Genomic DNA, 22,797 nt, shown 5'->3' on the forward strand with positions numbered 1-22,797 from the left:
TAAAAATAGTACCTGACCTTCGAGCACTGGAAAACTTACTGAGGCAGCGAGATGCTGGGGGGCCAAGAGGCCAAGCATTTGCTTAAGCAGAGTATTTTCTACAACCTGCCCCAGATTTGACAGCCAGGATGACGTTTGTCTAAAGAGGGTTTATCCACAAAATTCTGACTTCAGTTGTTCATAATTAGTAAATTTTAGTAACTAGTAGGCAAATCACTCTTCAAAGATAATCTTTTGAAAGTTTCAGAAAAAAATTAACATATACACATTTATATTACAAATGCCACCAAATACTGAAGTACACATGGGGGGGGGGGGGAGGTTTTAAATAAATATCCACATGGTAATAAATGAATCAGTTAAAGTCTGAAATATATTCAGTCTAAAAATTTCCACAATGTATGTCAAAATTTTAAAATAACAACCTATTACAAAATTAGCTGCTTTGGTCAATATCCATCTAAAAAACGTTTATAAATTTATCTCATACTCAAATTAACAAGCCTCCGGAGGTTTATTACACAGGCTAATTCCAACCAGTCAGAAAATCCCAAGGAAGCAAAAAGCAAAACAATCAGTTCTTTACCTGCAGCTCCTTTGAGACTCTCTCTAAGTGATTAGGTATCTTTTTAATCAGATCACTATACATCTGTTCTGAGTGCTGCTGGCATACACATTTATACACACAACTGTAGGGTAAACAAAACAGAAAAACCAGGTTAATGATGAAGCATGTAATTCAGCCCAAGGTTAAAGCATACTCTGTATATACAGCCTCTGGTCAAATAACCAATTCAGATGTAAAAACAGTGACCAATCACTACTTTTAAATAAAAAATTTACCCTGCTCCAATCAGTGTTTAGATGGGAGAGGTATTACCACCAGCAACAAATAAATCTTTATGAGCACTCTACTGCACATTTTATCAATACTAGATAATTAAATATTTGGTGATAATCTGAGAGTCTGACTATGGTAACTATTTATAGACCAGCTTCTCTCTCATTTTAATGAATGTCAAAATAAGGAAGAGAGAGTGTTATGGGTAGAACGTTTCTAACTCACAAAAGCATTTGCAGTGTAACCTCTTTGTGCCTCACTTGTGTGGAACAACTCAGTTGTCACTTCCTCCTCTTGTGACTGGGCTGATCTCATACCCACCCCAGTTCCTCACTAATCTGCTGCTTCCGTTTACCAGGAGCTGGGAAACAAAATAACCTGAGAGTTAGAACTGTGTGGCACTAAACATCGGCAGATTAAGCTCAAGTCTCCCTGTGAGACTAAAAATACATATCTTGCCCTTTTTTGCTGACCTCCATCTCTTCTGCATTATATATGGCACGGATGGCAGGCTGAGATGGAGTTAACTCTATCTTGATTTGAAAACCAAATCTGAAGCAAAAAGTATAAATCAAACCTCCAATCCACATGTGTGTAACATATAAATAACTTAGAGCCTAATATTATATATTATATTACATATTACATATTATATATTATATGCATACATACTATCACACTCAAGCTGCCATGAACTTCAATATACCCTCTCAAACCCAGGCGAATTAAATCCACCTTACCTGTATATCTGTTCATAGGATATGGGGATATAGTCACCAGGACTCTGGGTTAAAAGCTGATCTATGGCACCATCCAATTTTGGCCAGTATGTGCTCTTATAATCTTCAATAGTTATAACATTCATTACTAAAAGTAAAAAGTAAAATAAATATTACTGTTACCACATGTAAACAAACAGGAATAGAGCAATTTTGTATCCTCAGTCAAATTTCTTTTAGATTTCACACTGACACTTTATCACCTAAATACAAATCAATTACTATCCTATTTCATAAAACAAAACAGCACCAAAACAGCCTGGTCAAGGATTCTAAGCAACATTAATTATGATTTTAAAAGGAATTACTATGAGTGTGTCCATCTTTAAAAACAAAACAAGCAAATATCACTGGTTTCCATAAGCTTCCGTTATCAGTGGAGCCACTCAAACATGCACTGACCTTCAAATACCCATTATAAAAAGATTCCTATCTGTGAGCCACAATAAGGTTATGGAACATCCCTGGGAAAATCTACCTAATCAATGAAAATTAAAGTCCACATTCTACAGTAATGCCCGGCCAGCTTGGCTCAGTGGCTGAACATTGACCTATGAACTAGAAGGTCCCAGTTCAATTCCCAGTCAGGGTATATGCCTAGGTTGTAAACTCGATCCCCAATGTATGTGTGTGTACTGGGGGGGGGGGGGGGGGGCGGCGCATCTGATCAATGATTCTCTCTCATCATTGATGTTTCTCTCTCCCTTACTCTCTGAAATCAATAAAATCATTTTTAAAAAATACTATAGTATAGTAACAAAAGAAGTTACTGAAAACCTACAGAGACTTACTAGTGCCTCCTAACATTACTGTAACTCTGATGGGCTCTTGCTATCTTACACTTTGGATAAGCCCAACAGAAAAAAGCATCAATGAACTAGAGCACATGTGTCAAACACAAGGCCCTCGGGCCAAATCCGTCCCGCCAGGCCTTGCAATGTGGCCCGCACCACGCTGTCATCACTGCACTCTGCTGCGTTTCCATCACAATGACAGTTTATGACTGTTCAGTAAACCATTCGGCCCACGATTTAGGCTGGATTTTAGATTTTGGCCCCTTCTCTGATTGAGTTCGACACCCCTAAACTAGAGCCTTACACTGAAGGCTTACCTTACTCCCTGGCTAGCTTACTCCTTCACTCCAGGTTTAATAAAGCATTTATCACAAGTGTCCTAACAACTCTGATATCCAAGCTGACAGCGATTTCACAACAATGAAATGAAGCTAATGTTAAAAAGAACTACCCAAAGCCTCTAACACACCTTATGTCTTATGAACTACCTCAGAAGACCAGACTAACAACTACTACATCCAGTATTTTATTGTTTTGCCAGAAACTGGAGAGCTCAGAGGTTGACTTCCCCAAGGGTCCATGGCTGATTACTGGCAGAGATACCAGGCAAAACAAAGCCTTTACCTAGCTTCTTTCTATCACATCAATTATTTCTAAATATTAGTCACTGAGCTTCAAGATGCTTCTCATCTGTTATTCTCCAACTCCAATCTATCTAAAATATTCAAATCGGAAGCACCTACTCAGCTGAGATGACACAGGTGTAAACTATTGTACACTAACCATATGCAAGTCAGCCACAGTTTTAGAATTCTGATTCCTGCAGGTTTTAAAAACAAGTAACCTTTCCATGGCATTAAGACCAGGAAAGTCTAACTTTGAGGCAGCAGTGCAAGGCAGGTGTGCTGAGGGAGAAACACCATTAAGTGCACTGACAGGTGTCCTGCAGGCCTCTGAGAAGGTCAGGGCTTGAGGACAGGATACAATGAGTGTGGATTAAAGGCAGAGAGAGCTGGTGGATGACAGGTAAAGACTGACTGGAAGACTAAACAGTAAAGAGAAGTACTGTTCGTGCAAAAAGCTGGAAGATAAAAGCCTGAAACTTTAAGACACAGATTCATAGTAGGGGTGGGGTGGGAATGGGGGTGAGAGTGTGTGTGTGTGTGTGTCAGTCACACAGGGCTTGTGGACTTAAGTCAACACCAGAAATGCTCAAATATCTAACCCTGCGCTTCTCTTTAATTCTAGAATGCCACCAGCCAGAAGAAATGTACTTTCTTTCCTGCTCCACCAACCCACCCCATCGTTGTCCCTTCAAATGGAAGGTCCTTCTTTACGGAAACTGAGCAATCCCAGAGAAAAGGCATTCACATACTAATATCTGGCACTTCCTGCACAGAACAGCAGATCTGCAGAGAAGCCCACACTTTTACTTGGAAAGGCCCCTCTCAAACCCAGAACTACCAATTAGCCTTTTTCACTTTTAAATATTAATAGAGCTAAAATCATCAAGATTTGCAAAGTCTCAGACAGGAGAGATCAAAACAAAAATTGATATGATAAAAACAAAGATAATTAAGAAAATAAAACTCTCCCAGAACAAAGCAAAAATTAACAAACTTAGAGAATCAAAACAGGAAATCAACATCTGACTAACAGTAATAATTCCAGAGAAAAGGGAAAACAGAGAAACTGTAAAGCGAGAAAAATATTGACAAATATAAAAACACTAGAGGCTGGATGCACGAGAATTCATGCAAGGGTAGGCTCCCCTTCCGCTGTCAACTGGCACCGCCTCCAGCAGCCAGCAGCCAGCCGCCAGCCGCCAGCCAGCACCCGGGACCCAGGCTGCTTCCCTCCTCCAGCCGCCCCGCAGGCACCTGGGACCCAGGCTGGCTTCCCTCTGGCCCCAGCTTTGTCAGGAAGGACGTCTGGAAGACATCTGGTCTAATTAACATATTACCCTTTTATATCTCAGAAATGTTCAAGGAAAAAAAAGTCAAATGGTATCTGAGCTCTCCATTCTAATACTGCAAGCTTAAAGTCAATGAAACAACATTAAAAAGTCCAAGGAAGAATGATTTTCAGTTAAGATTTCTATACACATACTATCAATCAAGTATGAAAGCAGCATTTTTTTATATACAAACTTATCCACACACAAATTCTCTCAGAAGATATGTTGTAAATACAACACACACATACACACATAACACACCAATAAAAAGGAAGACATCAGGTAACTATTTGGAAAGTCCCTGAGTAGCAACTATGCAAAGACCCTAAAGAATAATAGGAACAGGAAGACTCACAGCTTCACAAGCAGACAAAGAAAATACTGATTAACTGAGCATTGTGAGAACACCAGTGACAGATATATGGTGAATCGGAGGAAGCTGTTGCAGTGTTTTTAAGATGAGTTTGACAAAATCATTGAAGTATAAACAAGGCAACTTCCGAAGTTCTTTCTATGTGAAAGAACATGTAATCTGAGTCCACTCCTGGCCCTTGAGAAACTATTTGCATACTAATAATCATAATGTACTAGGTGTACCAGTAAATAATGCAGATTTTTTTTCAATAGATGGAGTTACACATATGTTGATATATATGCGATTTGATATGTATGCTATTTTTTGTATTCACAGCAAGCTTCACAACTTCATGTCAAATTTGCTGAAGGTGTTAACATCAGATATCTTTACGTTTAAAAATGTCGAATTTTGTGCCCCCCCCCCCCAAAAAAAAAAATACATTTGCGGGAAGTTTTAATTCATTACTTCATTTTGAAGAAAAAGTTATCGTATACTTCAGGAAGCTTACAGTGAACATGCTCCATCTCAAGATACTTGTGAACGCTGGTTTAAATACTATAAAAGCCATGATTTCGATGTGAAAGCCAAAGAACGTCCGGGTCAACTAAAAAAGTTTGAAGACCAACAATTACAGGCATTATTGGATGAAGTTGCCTGTCAACCTCAAAAAAAAAAAACTTGCTGCAGAAACCGGTTTGGCTCAGTGGATAGAGCTTCGGCCTGCGGACTGAAAGGTCCCGGGTTCGATTCCGGTCAAGGGCATGTACGTTGGTTGCAGTGCATCCCCAGTGGGTGGATGTGTGTGTGTGTGTGTGTGTGTGTGTGCAAGAGGCACCTGATCGATGTTTCTTACTGTCTATCCCTCTCTCTTCTCTCTTCATCTCTGTAAAAAAAAATCAATAAAATATATATTTTTTAAAAAAACTTGCTGAAAGATTAAATGTTGCTTAGCAAACAATTTCCAATAATTTACAAGCAATGGGAAAGATTTTTAAAGGAAGGAAAATGGGTGACATATCAACTGAATGAAAGAAAAATAGAAAGCCGAAAAGTCATCAGAAAAATACTGCTTCAATAGCACAAAAGAAAGTCTTTTTTGCATCGAATTGTGACTGGCGATGAAAAGTGGATTTCTTTTGAATCATGGGTTGATCCAGGTCGACCATCGATATCGACTACAAGGCCAAATCGCTTCAGAAGATAATGCTCTGCGTTTGGTGGGATCGGGAAGGTGTGGTGTATTATTAGCTTCTAAAACCAGGTGAAACCGTTAATACTGATCCCTATTGACCACAAATAATCAATTTGAACCATGCTTTTGATCATGAACAACCAGAATGTTCCAGAAAACAAAGTAATTTTGCCTCGTGATAATGCACCATCACACACTTCAAAACCAGTTAAAGACACGTTAAAAGATCTTGCCTGGGAAGTATTAGGCCTCCAGCCGCACTTATCAGACCTTCCTCCTTCAGATGACCACTTGTTCCAATCCATGGCACACGCACTTTCTGAGCAGCACTTTAAAACGTACGAAGAAGTGGAAAATTGGGTCTCTGAGTGGTTTGCCTCAATACAAGAAAAGTTGTATTGGGACAGTATCCACAAATTACCTGAAAGATGGTATGCTATGTGTAGCTAGCATTGGACATTACTTTGAATAAAGCACTTTCAATGTTTCTCTTCAAAGTATCATGTTTTCTTTGATTACAAAATCAGCCATTATTAACCAGTACACCTAGTAAATATGATCAATTGAACCAAAAAGTGGTATTAACTTAAGAGATGAGGTGTGTGAGAACTAAATCCTCACCTTAATGAGAAGTCAATAGGTAATATAAAAGTGATAAATTAAAGAATAACAATATTAACACATTAAAATGAGTGGATAAATATCAAAAGAAACAACTAAATGCATTAAAAGTAACTCTTAGGAAAAAAGTGATAAGTCCAGGAATGGAAGAGGCAGGGGAGGGAACCACTAATTTTAATTATGTGTCTTTTCAGTTTGAGTTTTCAAATTACAAGCTTTTTATAAGAGCAAAGTTTTGGTTTAAGTCCAAAGAGTTTGCTGAATCTTAAATCCTCAGAAATGGAAAAATAAATCTAATGAAATTTTCATCTCAGTATTTCCAATATTCTAAAGCACAGAATGAGAAAGTTCAGACTGACTGACTGCTACTAATCCTCACTTCCTTAATGGTCCATAGACATCTTTTAAAGAGACAGACACACACACAGACCTGCCTATACTCCTCCCACATTCAGGCCAACGGTAATGCCAGCTCCCAGTCATCCAAACCAGCAATCTTGAGTCTTTATCCTCTCTCCTTAACACATAAATTTTGTAGAGTCTAGTCCCCAAATATTTCCAAAATCTGACACCACCTCTCTTCCAAGACTGTATGTCAAGCATGTCAAACTCACAGCCTGTGGACTGCATGTGGTCCACAATGAATATTTTTGCGGCCCAGTCAATGTAACGGGATATGTAAGAAATGTTTTAATAAAAATTTTGTAACTTAATTTTTACAATATCCTGTTATCCATAATTATTAATAAGGAACTACAACGTTCACTAATGACTGATTACTTTAATTGTGTTGCATTCCTTTTGTTTATGCGCCTTACACACAGGCGCACCATTCTCTTCACTAATACTAGCAGCGAATATTTTAGCAGCCGATTGCCACATTATGTCTTGTATGCTTATTAATTTGTGCAGTTATTCAGTGTCTGGTATGGTAAGTTAATGTTCAAGAAACTATATTACTTTTTACTGAAATGTTTTATTATTTTATGTTAATTATTATTCCTTTATTTCAGCCCTTTGTATTCAGCATGTCTCTATCAAAATAAACCTACGTTTCTATGAAAATTGAAGCTTTTGTTTTGTTGCGGCCCAAATAAACTTAACCCTTGTTTATTTGGCCTTTGAGTTTGACATGTTTGCTGTATGTGTTCAAGCCTTCATCTCTTGTCTAGACGATAATAATTACAACCCACTAAGTAACTGGTCTTTAGGTCTCCAATCTCTCTCCTTTCTCATCTAAACTAGCACATAAGGCAAATTTCACCAGGCTGACTCCTTTGACATCTTTCAGTGGCTCCTATAGAAGAAAACCCTACCTCTAACATGCCCGTCGCTCTCTAGACCTTTTTTATTGTTATTAATACAGACCAGAGGATTTCCATTGCCTTTCAGAGAGAGAGGGAGAGAGGGAGGGAAGAGGGAGGGAAACATCCATATGAGAAAGACACACTGACTGTTGCCTTCTGTGCGCACACACACACCCATGACTAGGAGACAGGGAGCAACCTGCGACCTTTGGTGCATGGGCCCACGCTCAAACCACTGAGTCACACTGGTCAGGACTCTCTAGACCTTTCTATCTATCCACGTTTAATTGTGCCACTCTATGTGCCTCACACCTTATGTCCCAACAATAATTTCAACTCTGGATCTTAAGCACTTGCTTCCTCTGCAAGTCTCTTCAAGTCATCCTCAATTCTCCTGACAAACTTCTATTCATTTTTATAAACGTTCCGTTTCCTCTATGCTACCATATGCATACATAACTTTAATTATAATCACCTGTCCATTATCTCCTACACTACACTGTGTCTCATTCATCACCAGAGGCTATACTGTTACCCTGGTATACAGAATAAATATTTGTTGAGTAAAATGCCATTCAGATGTCTAGACAGCACACCTGCAACTACAAATTACATGTCTCTGTAAGTCTATCTTCAGAGCTTAATAGCCAAATGTCCACAAAAGTGTAAGAAAAATTAAAGGCTAGCTTGCCCTGTTAAAGAAGGATATCAACATCATTTTTTTATATAACACTTAACAGTTTAAAATGTGATTACAATGGCCGAAACCGGTTTGGCTCAGTGGATAGGGCATTGGCCTGCGGACTGAAAGGTCCCAGGTTCGATTCCAGTCAAGGGCATGTACCTTGGTTGCAGGCACATCCCCAGTAGGGGGTGTGCAAGAGGCAGCTGATCTGTGATTCTCTCTCATCGATGTTTCTAACTGTCTATCCCTCTCTCTTCCTCTCTGTAAAAAATCAAGAAAAAATAAATAAATAAATAAAATGTGATTACAACGGTCTACAACTTACAGTGTTACAGTTTAAAGGGGAAGTAAACAACATTCAATTCTCTTTAGGGATTTAAGACTGGAGCTTACATAAACGCTACAATGTCTGTCTCTTACAGTTTCATCAAAGCCACTTTGTGTAATACATATCAAAAAGTGGCGAGACAAGATCCCCAGTAAGATTCCAGGATGCATCGATCAATAGCACAGGGACGCTTGCTGCCGCACAACTCCCACTAACCCAAATAACCACCAGATGCTGCGAACAGTGTGTATTTTAAGACCTGAATATATTAAGTGATCCACTTGTGAAACAATCTACCAATATGAAAGTTGGCAGACAGGACCTGATCAAGTAAAGGGCAAATTTATTTATGATTTAATAAAAATCAGTTAATGTCATTCAATTCAACAGTCAATATGTAACATGTTTTTGAACCAGACATTTAAAAAAATAATAATTTCACTGAGTTCAATTTAAAATACTAGAGAATAGAAACTTTTGATGCAATAATTCTCAAGCGATCACAGCACAGTATAATCAATCAACTCAGGATCCTTCCTTCCCGCCCTCATTCCCTCCATCCATCTATTCTCTGCCTTTTACCCTCAAACCCTAGTCCCACTGCCCTCACCCCCCAACACATTCAGACGGAACTGCATGTTCGGTCAATGAGCGGATGGGACATTTGCTACAGTTGAGCAGAAGCTGTAAAAGCCTGTGTTTCTGGCCACTCTTCTCTGCCTCTGCCAAGAATGGCGGGACGGAAAAGAGCTGCTCTTCAGAATGAGGACTTGTGAGGAGCCCGTCAACTGTCCGCCACCAACATAACGTGAGCAAGACACAAACCCTTGTTGTTCTGTAAGCTCCTGAGATCTGGTGATCATCATCACAGAAAACTAAGACAGCATAGAAACTTAAACTAAATCATTACACCTGAGTGAGATTTGGAAGGTCAGAGCGAGGAAAAGAATATACTGCCGCTGGTTCTGGCAGGATAAGGTTAGAGGTGTGAGGTGGTAGAGCCAAACCCCAAGTTCCAGGTCTCATCTCAACCACAGGGGTAAGGGGCACCAGTACAGGCAGGAACAAGTAAACCCCCTAGAAGTGCCCCCTCCTACCAAAATAACAAATAAATAATGCAAAGTACCGTATTTTTCGGACCATAAGACGCACTTTTTTTCCCTCAGAAGTGGGGGGGGGGGGAGTCCCTGCGTCTTATGGTCCAAATATAGCCTACACATATACTTTAAAAAAAATGTTTTTTTACTTGCCCGGCTCCGTGTGGTCTCTGTGTGCTTGCCCGGCTCTAAAATGGTTCTAAATGCTGTTTACTTTACAGGGTTGATTACATGTGTTTATGACTGTGATGTTGGGTTTTAATGCACATAAAATATTTTAGGACACTATTTGTTTCAGAATCTTTTTTTCTTCATTTCCCTTCTCTAAAAACTGGCGCGTCTTATGGTCTGGAGCGTCTTATGGTCCGAAAAATACGGTATATCCCTGAGGATATACAAACACCTGAAAGGTAGGGGTGGTGACTGTATGGCATTCTGATTTCACTAGCCCAGTGGTCGGCAAACTGCGACTCACGAGCCACATGTGGCTCTTTGGCCCCTTGAGTGTGGCTGTTCCACAAAATACCACGGCCTGGGCGAGTCTATTTTGAAGAAGTGGCGTTAGAAGAAGTTTCAGTTTAAAAAATTTGGCTCTCACAAGAAATTTCAATTGTTGTGCTGTTGATATTTGGCTCTGTTGACTAATGAGTTTGCCGACAACTGCATTAGCCTATTTGGCCAGTGCAGAGGAGACAGCTCCTTAAAAGTTTTATGTATTCTTAAAAGTTTTATGTATTCTTAAAAGTTTTATGTATTCTTGGGTTAATTCCTAGAGACTTTATAGTTTTGTTACTATCCTATATAATAAAGAGCTAATATGTAATCGTCATTATGACCAATCAACAGGAGGCAGCCTGCACACCAGGCACCCGTGAGTGGGTGGGGGTGCCGGCCCAGTAGCTGCGTCCCTACCCAGGGACATGACGTTGTGTCCCCCACTGGCAGGGCTTGGCAGGGGTGGGGCCAGCTGGGTCTGGGTCTCGCCCAATGGCAGTCGAACATCTCCCAAGGGGCCCGGATTGCGAGAGGGTGCAGGCCGGGCTGAGACACACACACACACACACACACACACACACACACACACACCCCGTGTATGAATTTCCTGCACCAGGCCTCCAGTTATTTTATACAATATTTACCTTTGATTGCTAGTGTAGTAAATGCTATTAATTTTTTGTAGGCTAATCTTTAATTCACCAATCCTGATAAACTCTTACTAATAGTTTATCTCTTGATTCTAATTCTTGTAAGTGATATTATCTGCAAATGATGAATTTCATTATTTCCCTTCCTGTCCTTATACCTTTATAATAGTGTTAACTAGAACCTTTCTTATCATGTTAAACAGTAATAGTGATGGAGGTATCCTTATTACCCATCTTGAAGTGAATGTATATAAAATTTCTCTATAAGTATTGTATTACTTGTAGCTTTTTGGTAATGACATTTACACAGTTACCTTGTATTTTGAGCTGGACTTATTAAATAATTTTATGGTATCAAGATAATCATGATTTTTCTCTTTTGGCCTATTAATGAGATAAATTACATTATAAATAAATGTTAAACCATGCCTACATTTCTAAAACAAACTCTATAGATCATAATTTTTTAACATACTGTTGGGCCTCAACAGTGTAAAAATCCTATTGTGTAGGATTTTCAAATCTTTGCTAATAAGTGCAACAGATCGCTAATTTTCTCATATTATCCTTATCTAGTTTTAGAACCGAGATTTCACTAACCTCATAAAATGAACTTGACTTTTTTTTGTTGTTTTTCTGTTTCCCAGAACAACTTGTAAAAATGAATTAAGTATTAGTATCTAAAAGTTCAATGCAACTACACTTATAAGATTATCTGGGTCCATTTCAGTGTGTTAAATATTTATTAAGCAGTTCAAGCTATCTTTTTCTTCTGTCACCAGCTTTCAGAGTTTACAGTTTTCTAAGTACTTAGATATTTCATCTAGGCTTTCAAATTTATTAACCTATAGAAATTCATAAAATTATGTTTTAAATCTCATGTTTGTCGTTATTTCCCTTTTCACTTACTTTATTTGCAATCATTTCTCCTTGAACAATCTTGTTAAACACAGGTCTGTCTAGCTTACTATTTTCAAAGAACAATCTTTTGGTTTGGCAAGTCATTTGTTCCCTAATTTCACTAATTTCTGCTTTTTTATGTTGTTTTTTGAACTCTTCAAATGAACTCTGTGAAAACACTAAAACAAGCTTCCTTCAGCCTTTAGAAAAGTCAACCTGACACTTTGTCCAAGGTCTACTTTCACCACACAGATTTCAACACACAACCTATGCACGTAAATATTATTCCCATGCATGCATAACAGGAAAAAAATCAAATACAAATACTACCAACCTCTATACATGGAAGCCAGAAACTTTAGCAAACTTAAAGCCAACCTTACCTACACATGAATGTCTTTGATTAAAGCGGTATCTTGAAGACGTATGGCTATGAGCTGTCTCTCCCCCCCCCACACACACACACAAGCGTAAGGCAGTGATTATATACAGTATCTGAATCAAGGCATCGTTTTCTGCAGTGCTAATTGGACAATTCCTAGTGCAGATTGATAAAATTAGTAACTAGAGATGCCATCTCCAGTTGCTTTACCAGATGCCATTCAAAAACTGCAGTTATTAATAGAAGAGAAAGATCTGTCTGTGATGGTCAAAAAACCCTCTCAAAACAAAAACACTCCCCCCCCCCCCCAACTAGGTAAGCGTACCTCCCGATTGGGGGCGGTTTGGAATTCCAGATTTTGGCCTTAATTTTTTTTTCTGCCTGCAACAGCCCGTTGCGGCACACCGCCAAAATAAAAAAGTCCAACACGCCCCCGAAGTTTGGACTGGGACACGGGCTGCATAACTTGCTCTTACCAGGGCAGACTGTTGAAAACAATCTTACAGATTAGGAGCTTCAGAACGGATGTCACAGCTCCCGATGCCTGGGTTTAACTCAAGAGGCAAGCAACGCATGCAATTCTCCTATCAGGAAGCAGGTGTGCAGACACCGGCGAAGGGAAAGAACGAGTGCAGATACAGCTCAGCTGTCTAACCCCCAACTTAGTTTCACGTAGACTGGCTAAAAGCGCGAGAACAGAAGTTGCCAGATTTTGCTCTCTGGCTGCAAAAAGGAAAAAATAAAAAATAAAAGAGAGAGAAAGAGAGACAGAGAAGCGGAAGTCCTCTCCCTATGGAAACGCAAGCTGAGCCTTATTTTGCTCTCCCGTTGGAGGGGAAGCTTCCGGGGGCGCGGAGAAGAGCGGGGTGACAGCCGGCGGCGATCGGGCAGGAGCCGAGCGGGCGGGGCGCCGGGCTCCGCGCGGGGCCGGGTAACCCTAGACGCCGGGCCGCGGCCACCGATCGCGGCGGGGGCGGAGGGCTGGGCGGAGGGAGGCGGGGACCGGAGGGGAGGGGAGACCCGGGCCTGGAGACAAAGGAAGCGGGGCCGCTCCGCAGGGGTGGGGGCGGCGTCCGGGCGGGGAGGAGGGGCGCCCGGGCGGCCGGAGGGGGGACGGCGGCGGCGGGACTCACGGAACTTGGAGGTGGACCTGTTGATGCTGATGGTGGAGCCGGGGCCGGGGGCGGGGACCCCCTTGGCCGCGGCGGCGGCGTCGCAGCTCTTCACCATCATGACCTCCCCATTGGCCCCCGCGGCGGCGGCCCCAGCGGGAGCCCCTCTTGGGGCCCTTCCTGTCCGCCGAGGCCGCCGGCGCCGGCAGCGCCCCCTGGCGGCTCGCGGGCGGGGCTGGCGTCGGCGAGGGGCGGCGGGGGCTGCGGAAGCCGTCCACCGCGGCCTCCCAGTTGTTGTGGTTCTGGTCGTCCATCATCGCCTCGTAGCTGCCCCCCTCCTCCTCCTCCATGGTCTCCTCCCTCCTGCCGGCCGGCCCCCAGCACCCGCCCGTCCTACAGGCACCGCCGCCCGTCTGGGCCCCGGGCCAGGGGGCAGCGCGGCCTCCTCCAGCCACAGCGCCGGGGGCCGGGCCGGCGCGGCGGCGGGGAGGGCGGCGGGGCGCCGGGTCGCTCGCTCTCCGCCGGGCTGACTCTGGGAGACGGGGCTGGCGGCGGTGGGCGCTCCCGGCCTCTCGTCGGGGAGAGGCGACCGTAAAGCGGTGACGCCCCTCACGACATTTTGCAGCAGCTTCCCACAGGCCGTTGGGAAGGGCGGCTGGAGGCGTGGCCGGGGGAACACGTGGTACGAGGAAGCCAAGAGGAAAGGGGCGGGGTCTGTGAGTCACCCCCTAAAGCAATAGGGCAGAGGTTCGCCCCGCCCCGGCCGGGGCTGCACTCGGAGGGGCGGTCGGTCGGGGTGAGCGTTCTTCCGGCCCCGCCCCCTCGTCCGGCCCCGCCCCCTCGTTCGGCCTCTCGTCATAAGGGGGAGTTCGGCTGCGCATGCGCGTTCGCAGCCTGGTTGCCCTGACGACCGAGAACCTGGCCGCCTCCTGCAGCGGAATGCCAACCCCAGTCTAGTGCCACCCGCCACCCTGAGGTTTTTGGGGGGCCCACCGGGTTTACCGGGCCCTCGCGCCGTCCAGGGCCTCGCAGCCCGGCCTTGGTTTGGGGACGGAGCTAGGGAGCCATTGAAAACGTTCGCACATTGAGCACGTTCCTTTATGGGCTAACTCGCGGCCTTAGCCCACACCACCCAAACCTCAAAACCCGAGAATAAAAACTGAAACTTAGCAGGGTGACTAAAAAAAAAAAATCAATGCGTTTGAAATGTTCATGGGTATTTTTTAAGTTTCTAACTCCTCTATACATTGAAGCCAGAAAGTTTAGCAAACTTTTAAGCTTCGTGCCCTATTTCACAAATCAGACTACAAGATTGACAGAGTCTTGAGGGTCAGAGAAAGATTATGTAACTCTTCATTTTTTTTAATTCCTCTGCATTCTCAAATTATAACAATAGCAGTAATATCAAAATACGTTATAATTGCATATTGTGGAATTCATTCTCTAACTACTGGTGCTAAGAAGGAGTGCCTAGAAAAACCCTTTATTACACTTAAGCTAGCAGATAATAAATCCTTATTTCAACAAATATGTAATTAGTGAGAAGTGAAGAATCACTTCAGCCACTAAAAAACTGTCTAATGTACGTCAGTGTCCATATTTGTTTCAGCTTTTTTTCTATATAGTTTCCCAATATATTCTGCACAATCCTAATGGAATGTTTTTTATCAATAACTTGGAATGAATTTCAGACAATGCTCCCTTATATTAATTAAAAACATTTTTATAAATCAGCACATGTTTTTAATTCTCTGGGCCTGGACATTTTGGGAATACAAAATAAGGGGAGGGGGCATTTTTAAGTAAAAGACAATTGAATGGAATACTGGGGGGGGGAGGGGGGTAAAATTGTATGCCCGGCCACAACAACAAAAACAATAGGAGAAGGAAGAATTAGCCTTTTCAGACTAATAGCTGAGTTTGTCATCAACAGACCTTTTTTCTTTCATCAGCTCTTAAACCATTGCCTATTCTATGAGATACATTTTTTTCCTTAAGGAAAAGCAAAGTTTGTTATTACCGCTTTTCATCTCTCTGGCCCTATCCCACCTAATTCTTTTCATCTCTCCTATCCTATCTCACCTAATTCTTAGTACAATGCAATTGCTCAGAGGAGAGCGAAAAGAGGAAAGAAGAGAAGAAAATTCTTATGACAAAGTCCAAAAACTGTACATGCCTAAGTAGCCAAGTAAAAACTAATGAAATCAGAGAAGATTGTGATAGACAACATTCAGACATATAGGTGATTTCATTGCTATTGATATTTCATTTCACATTTACTATTAGTTGCATGAAGGCATTAGCATGGAAAACTTAAAAACGTAGCTCTGATAGAGCTGAGCTACATTAGAAGTAAGAAAAATGAATACTTGTTTAAGCCCAGGAGATTATAATGGTACCAATGCAGCACTTAACAAAGAAATGCCTGTGAATGCATAACGCGATTGAAAGTCTAAATGGAAAGCTATTGGGATGATCTTGATTAGAAGGTAAGAGGATTAGAAACATGTAAATAACGCTAGTCTCAATAGCTGAACACAGAGATTACTGTTTACAGTGGAGATGTGTAGCCACTCGGGGGAGTATTCTCTATTTGGTATTTCTTTCCATATTGGATTTTGTTTCTTCCTTTTATAGCTTATCGTTTGAATCCTAAATTCCATCCTAGCTGGGGAACAGAGATAATGCTGCAGGTTTTCTCCATAACCGATGGAGTTCGGCGCTGAAGGAAATGATTTTAGGCTGAAGGAGGCTATAGAACAAAAGCTTTTCCCATCACACCCTGTTGCAGGCTTATTCCTTTCACTCTGTCATTCACAAATGTCTGTGCAGGCTCTGTGCTGGGGCTGCAGGAGTTTCCATTCCACTGAGGTGCCGAGTATTAAGCAATTAACCACATCAAGAAAAACCATGACAAGCGTTATGAAGGAAATGGCTACGAGAGGACATGAACAGAGAACATGGGTGACCAAGGAGAAACTTTCCAAAAAGCATATTTCTGCTAAGGTGGAAGGGTGGTTGTACGTTAGCCAGTCCCCAAGGTAGAAAGAGAACTTTCCAAGCAGAAGAAACATGACAGAATGCATCTGGAATCACCTAGCAACTGCAAGAAATGTGATGAGACTGGGATGGAGTATCTTGCTGCAAATATGAGAACTGGCCTGATGAGGAGACAAGGGACATAGAGTCAGAGGCCTGAAGGGCCATCCATGTTGCTGTTGAAGCTTCCCTCGTGGCAGGAGTGGACTTGACGATAAAGGTTATCCAGAAGTGAAAGTGAGAAGTGGCACCCGGGAGAAGGTCACGATGAGGAGGTGAGGTGGGAAAATCCAATGGGGTGAGCCCATGGTGGAGGGGGGGGGGAGGGAGGAATGGTGTGAGCCCATGGAGGGCACGGGGGGGGGGGGGGGGGGGGAGCGGGGAGGGGGGAGGAAAGAATGAAACGGAACAAGGAGGACAGCAAGACCACCTCCCCATTGTAGGAATTCGGGGTCTGAGGGATAAGTGTCCCCTCCAGAGGCCGCAGGGAAGCTGTGCTCAGCGAGAGAGCTGAGTTTTGAGCAAAGACATGGAGAGAGTATTTGAGGAAACAATACAGAGAATGTGCTGACCACAGAGCAACTGTTCTAGAAGGTGCAGCGAAAGGGACTGTAAAGGGAGAAAGGGCTACAGGATTGTGCCAGGGGAGACTACAGAGAAGTTTGGAAATGAGAACTAGGGTTAGTAAAAGTAATTGTTTGCACTTGGGGTGAGAAAGCAGCACGGACGATCCTGTGCATCCAATCCCAAAGGAGTTTTAGGGGAAGGGAACACCTGGGCCTAACACAGCTGTGGTCTGAAAGTGAAGCCCTTCCCGGGGGGCTTTTGAATTTGAATTTTGAAATTCAGGACTGGCCTCTGCCATCAGCCAGCACTGCCAGGTGCTATGGGCATGTCTGTGGTTGGCAGCAGTGAGCACAAAACACCTGGTTTTTCATGGCCAGTCAATCCAGAAAATGCTCCCTTTGATTACCTGGAAAACAGTGTATGTTTATTGGCATTCCAGAAAGTTGGACCAAGATGCTTCATGATCTTGATGCCAACACTCTCCATGGAGTAGCCCTGGGCAGAGTCCAGAACCTTCTGGAGGCCACACCAATCACAGAGAGGACTTATTGTCTCTCTTGTCATATTTAAGAAGGGGCAGAAACCAATTCCATGTTTCACACACAATCACATTTTTAAATTTTTTTTTTTAAGATCTAATTGGTCTCACTGAATGATTCATGAATCAGGCAGCAGCCCATCCAGCAAATGGAAGGGAGTTCCCACAATCGACATTTTCATACATTATACCCAAAACTGCCTGCCATACTCTCTAAGCCCAAACATTTTAGCTTTGGCATAGGGGCGCCTCTTGCCAGCCAACAGGTCAATTTTGGCAGCTCCCTTTGATTACCTGGAAAACAGTGTATGTTTATGAAAATTGCATGTTTTTACCTTATTGTTTGGTAAAAATGAGCAGAAAATGGAAAACTGGATGCACTGATACCAGTGATTTTTAAAAAGCTATAAAGTTAATCCCATTTAGACACAGATGGAAACCATTAAAAGTGCTGCAAACAGAAACTCTAATCACTATCAGCCATGCACTGGGTCTTGGTTACTCACAGGTGTAATTGCAAAGTAAAAGAACAAAATTAAGTTCAGAAAGCAGCAAGATACGATCAAGACCTGTCAATGAACAGTTGTGATCGAGGATTTTGTAATATGTTTAGCTCTCTGAGAATGGGACAGCCTTCTATAACCACGTGGCTCCATTGTTCACTTGCACGCATTCAGTCGTCCCCGAGTTCTGAGGCTGTCTGTGCAGAGATTCAAAATGGAAGCCTCTCTTGGGAAAGACAATGTCCCCAAGGGGGCGGGAGAGAACATGGGAAGACACTGAGCTGGTTAGTAATCCCAGGGCAGGGAAGGCAGCCATGCATTTACTATGTGCGAGGCCCATACCAGGAGCTGCGTTTCCTCTGGACTCAGAGCCACCCTCCAAACCAGTCGTGAAAAGGAAGCTGGCCGTCCTGACAGCCACAGCCTTGGCCAGCTTGTCCATGTGTCCAAGAACACTGTGAATAATAATAATCCTACATAGACAGGGCTGAGTTCAGCCAGACCTGCCGAGAGCATGCCCACACTGGCTCCAGGCATTGACCATTGGGAGCCTAACAGCCACTTCTTGTCCCCATAGCCTCTACTCATTTGAAGGCATCAGATAACCATGGATTCTAGGAAAGGCTCTGCAGAATGAATCTGGAATTTTCCAAGCCAATGGAGATTCCCTAGGAGTTGACTTGGAAATGGGCTGCAAGCCTGGCCAAGGCGTCGTGAGACGCCAACTAGAGGCTCCGTGGATGCAAGGAAGGACTGTCCTCTTCTGGGGACATGGACAAGCTTGGGCTGTGGCAACTATCTTACATCCACTTAGGTCGGCAAACTGCGGCTCTGGAGCCACATGCGGCTCTTCCACAAAATACCACGGCCTGGGCGAGTCTATTTTGAAGAAGTGGCGTTGGAAGAAGTTTAAGTGTAAAAAATGTGGCTCTCCAAAGAAATTTCCATCTTTGTACTGTTGATATGTGGCTCTTTTGGCTAATGAGTTTGCCGACCACTGACTTCATCAAAAGCATGAGGTCAGAAGCCAACATGCTCAGGTTGGTAGAGCAGGAAGATGAATTGAGCCTAGGTCTCAAGGAAGGCTTGGGAGTGAGTTAGCCCCTGGAACTGCCTGGCCTCCATGCTTCTTACTGCACAGGACCTGAAGTCGCTTTGAGGTTCCATACTTTTTCAGTTGTGTCCCCAGTTACAAACTGAAAGTACCCTCATACAACATCTCAGCAGCATCTGGTGGGCCTTGCCACCAATGGGATGGTTTGAGGTTCAAATCTGCAGCAGACTATGGGTGTCCTGAGAACTTCAATTATTAGCACCCCAGACCTGGGGCGGGGGGGAGGGAGGGGGAGATGCAAGTGAATAAGTGGAAAGTTATATAATGAAGTTTTTCCTCGAGGCAAGAAAAAGTGTCAAAACCCTCGACAATCAAGCCTAATTGAAAACAACAGCTATTTAATCTAGATTTACAACATAATCAGCCTCCTGGTTACCTAATCATAATTAAATTATATTGGCAACATATTTTCTATATGCTAATTAAAAGCACCAAGTGAAAAGGCTGCATTTGGAAGCTGCTGTGTCTGTTCGCTCCTTGTGAGAGCCAAGTATGAAAGACTCAGAGACCTGGGTTCTAGTCCTGCCTCTGCTCAAACTGGCTGTGTGACTTTAGGCAAGTCACACAGCCCCTCTGAGTCTCTGTCCTCTTATCTGTAGGAATCCAATGAAACACAATGTCATCACAGATTCATTGTGCATCCTATACTAACACCGTACACAATGCATTTTCTCGTGTGCCTACCAAGAAGCCTACTGCGATTTTAGGGTGTTTTATTGCCAAGGAAACGATGAGCCCTGATTAGCAAAAAAAAAAAAAAAAAAAAAGAATTTCAAGTCATAATGCAAGAGACATTTCCTTTCCACTCATCTTTCAATCCTGACTATCTTAAGAAAATGCTTTTTCCAGAAAAGAGAAGGCCTCCAGCTGAGCACTCGACTCTCAGCATGTGAGGTTTGGCTGTGAGAGGCAGAAGGTTGACAAGATTGGTTGAACAAGAGAAGGCACGTTTCTCTTTACGTAGGGAACCAGAGGCAAGCACCCCCTGGTTGGAAAGGCAGTTGGATGATTGTTAGGAACCCAGACTCCTTCTAACTTGTTGCTCTGGCGCCAATACCACGCAGAGTCTACCTCATAGCCCAAGGTAGTTACTAGCACTGCAGCTGCAGCCGCCACATCCATCGTGTTCACCTCCTAGCCATCGGAAGGCGGGATCCTGCCACTCCCTGGAAGTCCGTTTATATTGCATCAGCCAAGGAAGAAGTCCAGGAGGAAGGTGGGGATGGAGGAACGAATGATTTTAAGGTTGTTCTGATAGGCACCTGGCTTTCTCACGGTGCGTGGGCTCATTGCCCTTGGCAGAGCCTGGGGGCCTGGAAGCTTTGATCAGAGGATCAAGAAGTGCTTGGTTGCTGGCCCGAGGCTGATGGGGACAAGGAGTCGCTCTGTACTGGGTCGGGGAGGGCTGGGAGGGCAATTTCTCTCTCACTCAGGGCATGTTTGTGGGAAGAAAGGGCAGCTCCTTGGCACTGCTCCCCTCACTGTGCCACGAAGCCCAATGAGGAGAAATATCGCAGAAGACTGGAGGGAGGGGTTGGGCGGTCACAAGAGGGGAGCCCGGCTCTCAGCCCATCGCACAGTGCTGATCTCCAGATGCGCCTCGCCCAGCCAGGGCTAAGAGGGCTGGAGAGAAGCGGCCAGGCTAGGCAGGCAGCTGTCTACCCCCAGGTGCCCTCACCACCACCTGTGTGACTTTCTCAGGCCTCCAGCAGACATGGTGGGAGGCGGCTGCCTCCAGGCCGAAGGACCTGTAGGTGTGGCTGCCAGAGGGGGCAGCTTAGGGGTGCACTGGAGGGGAACCAGATTGCTCACACAGAGGACTGGCCAGCGGAGATCCCCACGGGTCCAGAGAATGCACGCCTGCACCACAAGGCGCCAGCTTCTAGAAGCCTCCCCCAGTAAAGATTAGCCAGGCAAGCAGCGCCTGCCAACAGAGAGATGTTAGCAGCACACCAAGTACCTCAACATGACTCACTTAGGAAAAAAGTAAAGCAGCCCCAGCCGGTTTGGCTCAGTGGAAAGGGCATTGCCTGTGGGATGAAGGGTCCCGGGTTTGACTCTGATCAAGGGCACGTACCCCATGGCCAGATCACCAGCTTTGCTTCTGAATGTTCCCAACCGCTGAGTGGCTTTGTCTCACGCTCTCATAAGCGCTGGACCTCCTCAGGTGTCATCCCCACCCTTGGACTTGACGGTGCCTCTGCTTCTCTGGGTTGGACCTTCAGCGCTCAGGGACAAACTCCGGGCCACCCCTGGGGATGGTCCGGTGCCCGTGAAATGGGGCCATCACGTCCTCAGGGCATTGCCAAGGTTCCCAGGGCACCAGTTCTTGGAACACAGGATCCACAGAGGGACTCGGGTGCAGACTGAACCAAGAGGAGACCTATCCCCCGGGGCCACTCCGGGTTCACATGACAGAGTGACCGCAAAGCCGCGTTCCCAGAGAGGCTCAGAGGAGCTGGGAGGCAGCCACTGAGTCTGGCCCCAGCCAAGCCCAGCTTTCCACACGGGACCAACCAGCCCCGCTAGCCAAGGGCTGCCTTAGTTTTCAGATTCAAAGCCCCAGTCCCCGTGGTCCCAGGCAAACTAAAACAGGTGGTCACTCTAGTTCCCATCAAAATGAATGACCCCTCTTCCCCCTCCTTTTCCCCTCCCCCTCTCCCTACCAGTCCTCCCTCCCCTCCTCCCCGGGGCCAGGCCTTGTTAGCCCCTTGGTACACCAAGCCTCATTCTATCCACCCAGCAGCCCAAAAGAGGAAGAGGTGCTGGTTGACTACAGCCCAGCCTCAGGCCCTGGCCCTGAGGGGTTCCAAGAATTTGGTGTAGGGACGTGCAAGGGCCAGAAGGCAAACCCGGCCAGGGCTGGCCCCACACAACAGCTCGGAGAGTGATCGCTCTTTTCTGAGGCCCAGGGGGTGTGACCGTCCAAAGAACACTGCGCTTCCGTCCCCGCCACAGAGCGGCGAGGGGACGCTGTTTCCAGGCACGAAGCCGGACCACGGGCGGCTGCCCGTCAAAGGGGAGGCAGACACGGAGCTTAAATTCAGATTGGAGACTCTGCATCTTCATCTTCAAAAGGCGGCCCATTCACTGGCCGGGCCCCAGGGTCACCAGCCGGGCGGGGCTCTGCAGGGACCAGCGTGGCTCTCCACAAATGGCTCTTTGCCATGGCAACGGGCACTTCCGAGACTCAGCCTGCTCCGATGGGAATCTGCTCTCCGGGGGCCATCTCAGGCTCCGGTCCCCTCCTGGCGGGGGCAGGCTACTCACGGAGTGCATGGTGGGTGCAGGGGGGAAGCCCAGAGCTCCCGGGTTCCCCCTCTTAGTGAGAGCCCAGATCCCCGAGGCCATGGACACACACTCTTCCTCTCTCGGTGGGAAGCACACCACGTGCTCCCCGGGAGGAGGCACCCTAGAGTCCGCAGGGATGGCTTTTCTAACGGTATTTCTCCCTCTATGTGGAGCAGGATCTGCCCTGACCAGCTCTGCCCTCTCCTCTGGCCCCATCCACCTGCTGCTCTCACCGCACGAGGCTGAG

At 44.8% G+C, this 22,797-nt stretch overlaps 1 protein-coding gene across 1 annotated transcript in view; it reads right to left on the minus strand.

Annotated features, from left to right (window-relative positions):
• Positions 1-14,379, minus strand: part of CACUL1 (CDK2 associated cullin domain 1) — a 39,568-nt gene extending 25,189 nt beyond the window's left edge. Inside the window, 6 exon segments of the mRNA XM_045582219.1 lie at positions 587-689; positions 1,582-1,708; positions 13,520-13,639; positions 13,642-13,761; positions 13,764-14,226; positions 14,317-14,379. Coding sequence (XP_045438175.1) covers positions 587-689; positions 1,582-1,708; positions 13,520-13,639; positions 13,642-13,761; positions 13,764-14,226; positions 14,317-14,379 — 996 coding nt within the window.
• Positions 14,380-22,797: the final 8,418 nt, after the last annotated feature.

This window comes from Pipistrellus kuhlii, unplaced genomic scaffold, assembly GCF_014108245.1.
Source record: "Pipistrellus kuhlii isolate mPipKuh1 unplaced genomic scaffold, mPipKuh1.p scaffold_m20_p_15, whole genome shotgun sequence".
Lineage (NCBI taxonomy): Eukaryota > Metazoa > Chordata > Mammalia > Chiroptera > Vespertilionidae > Pipistrellus > Pipistrellus kuhlii.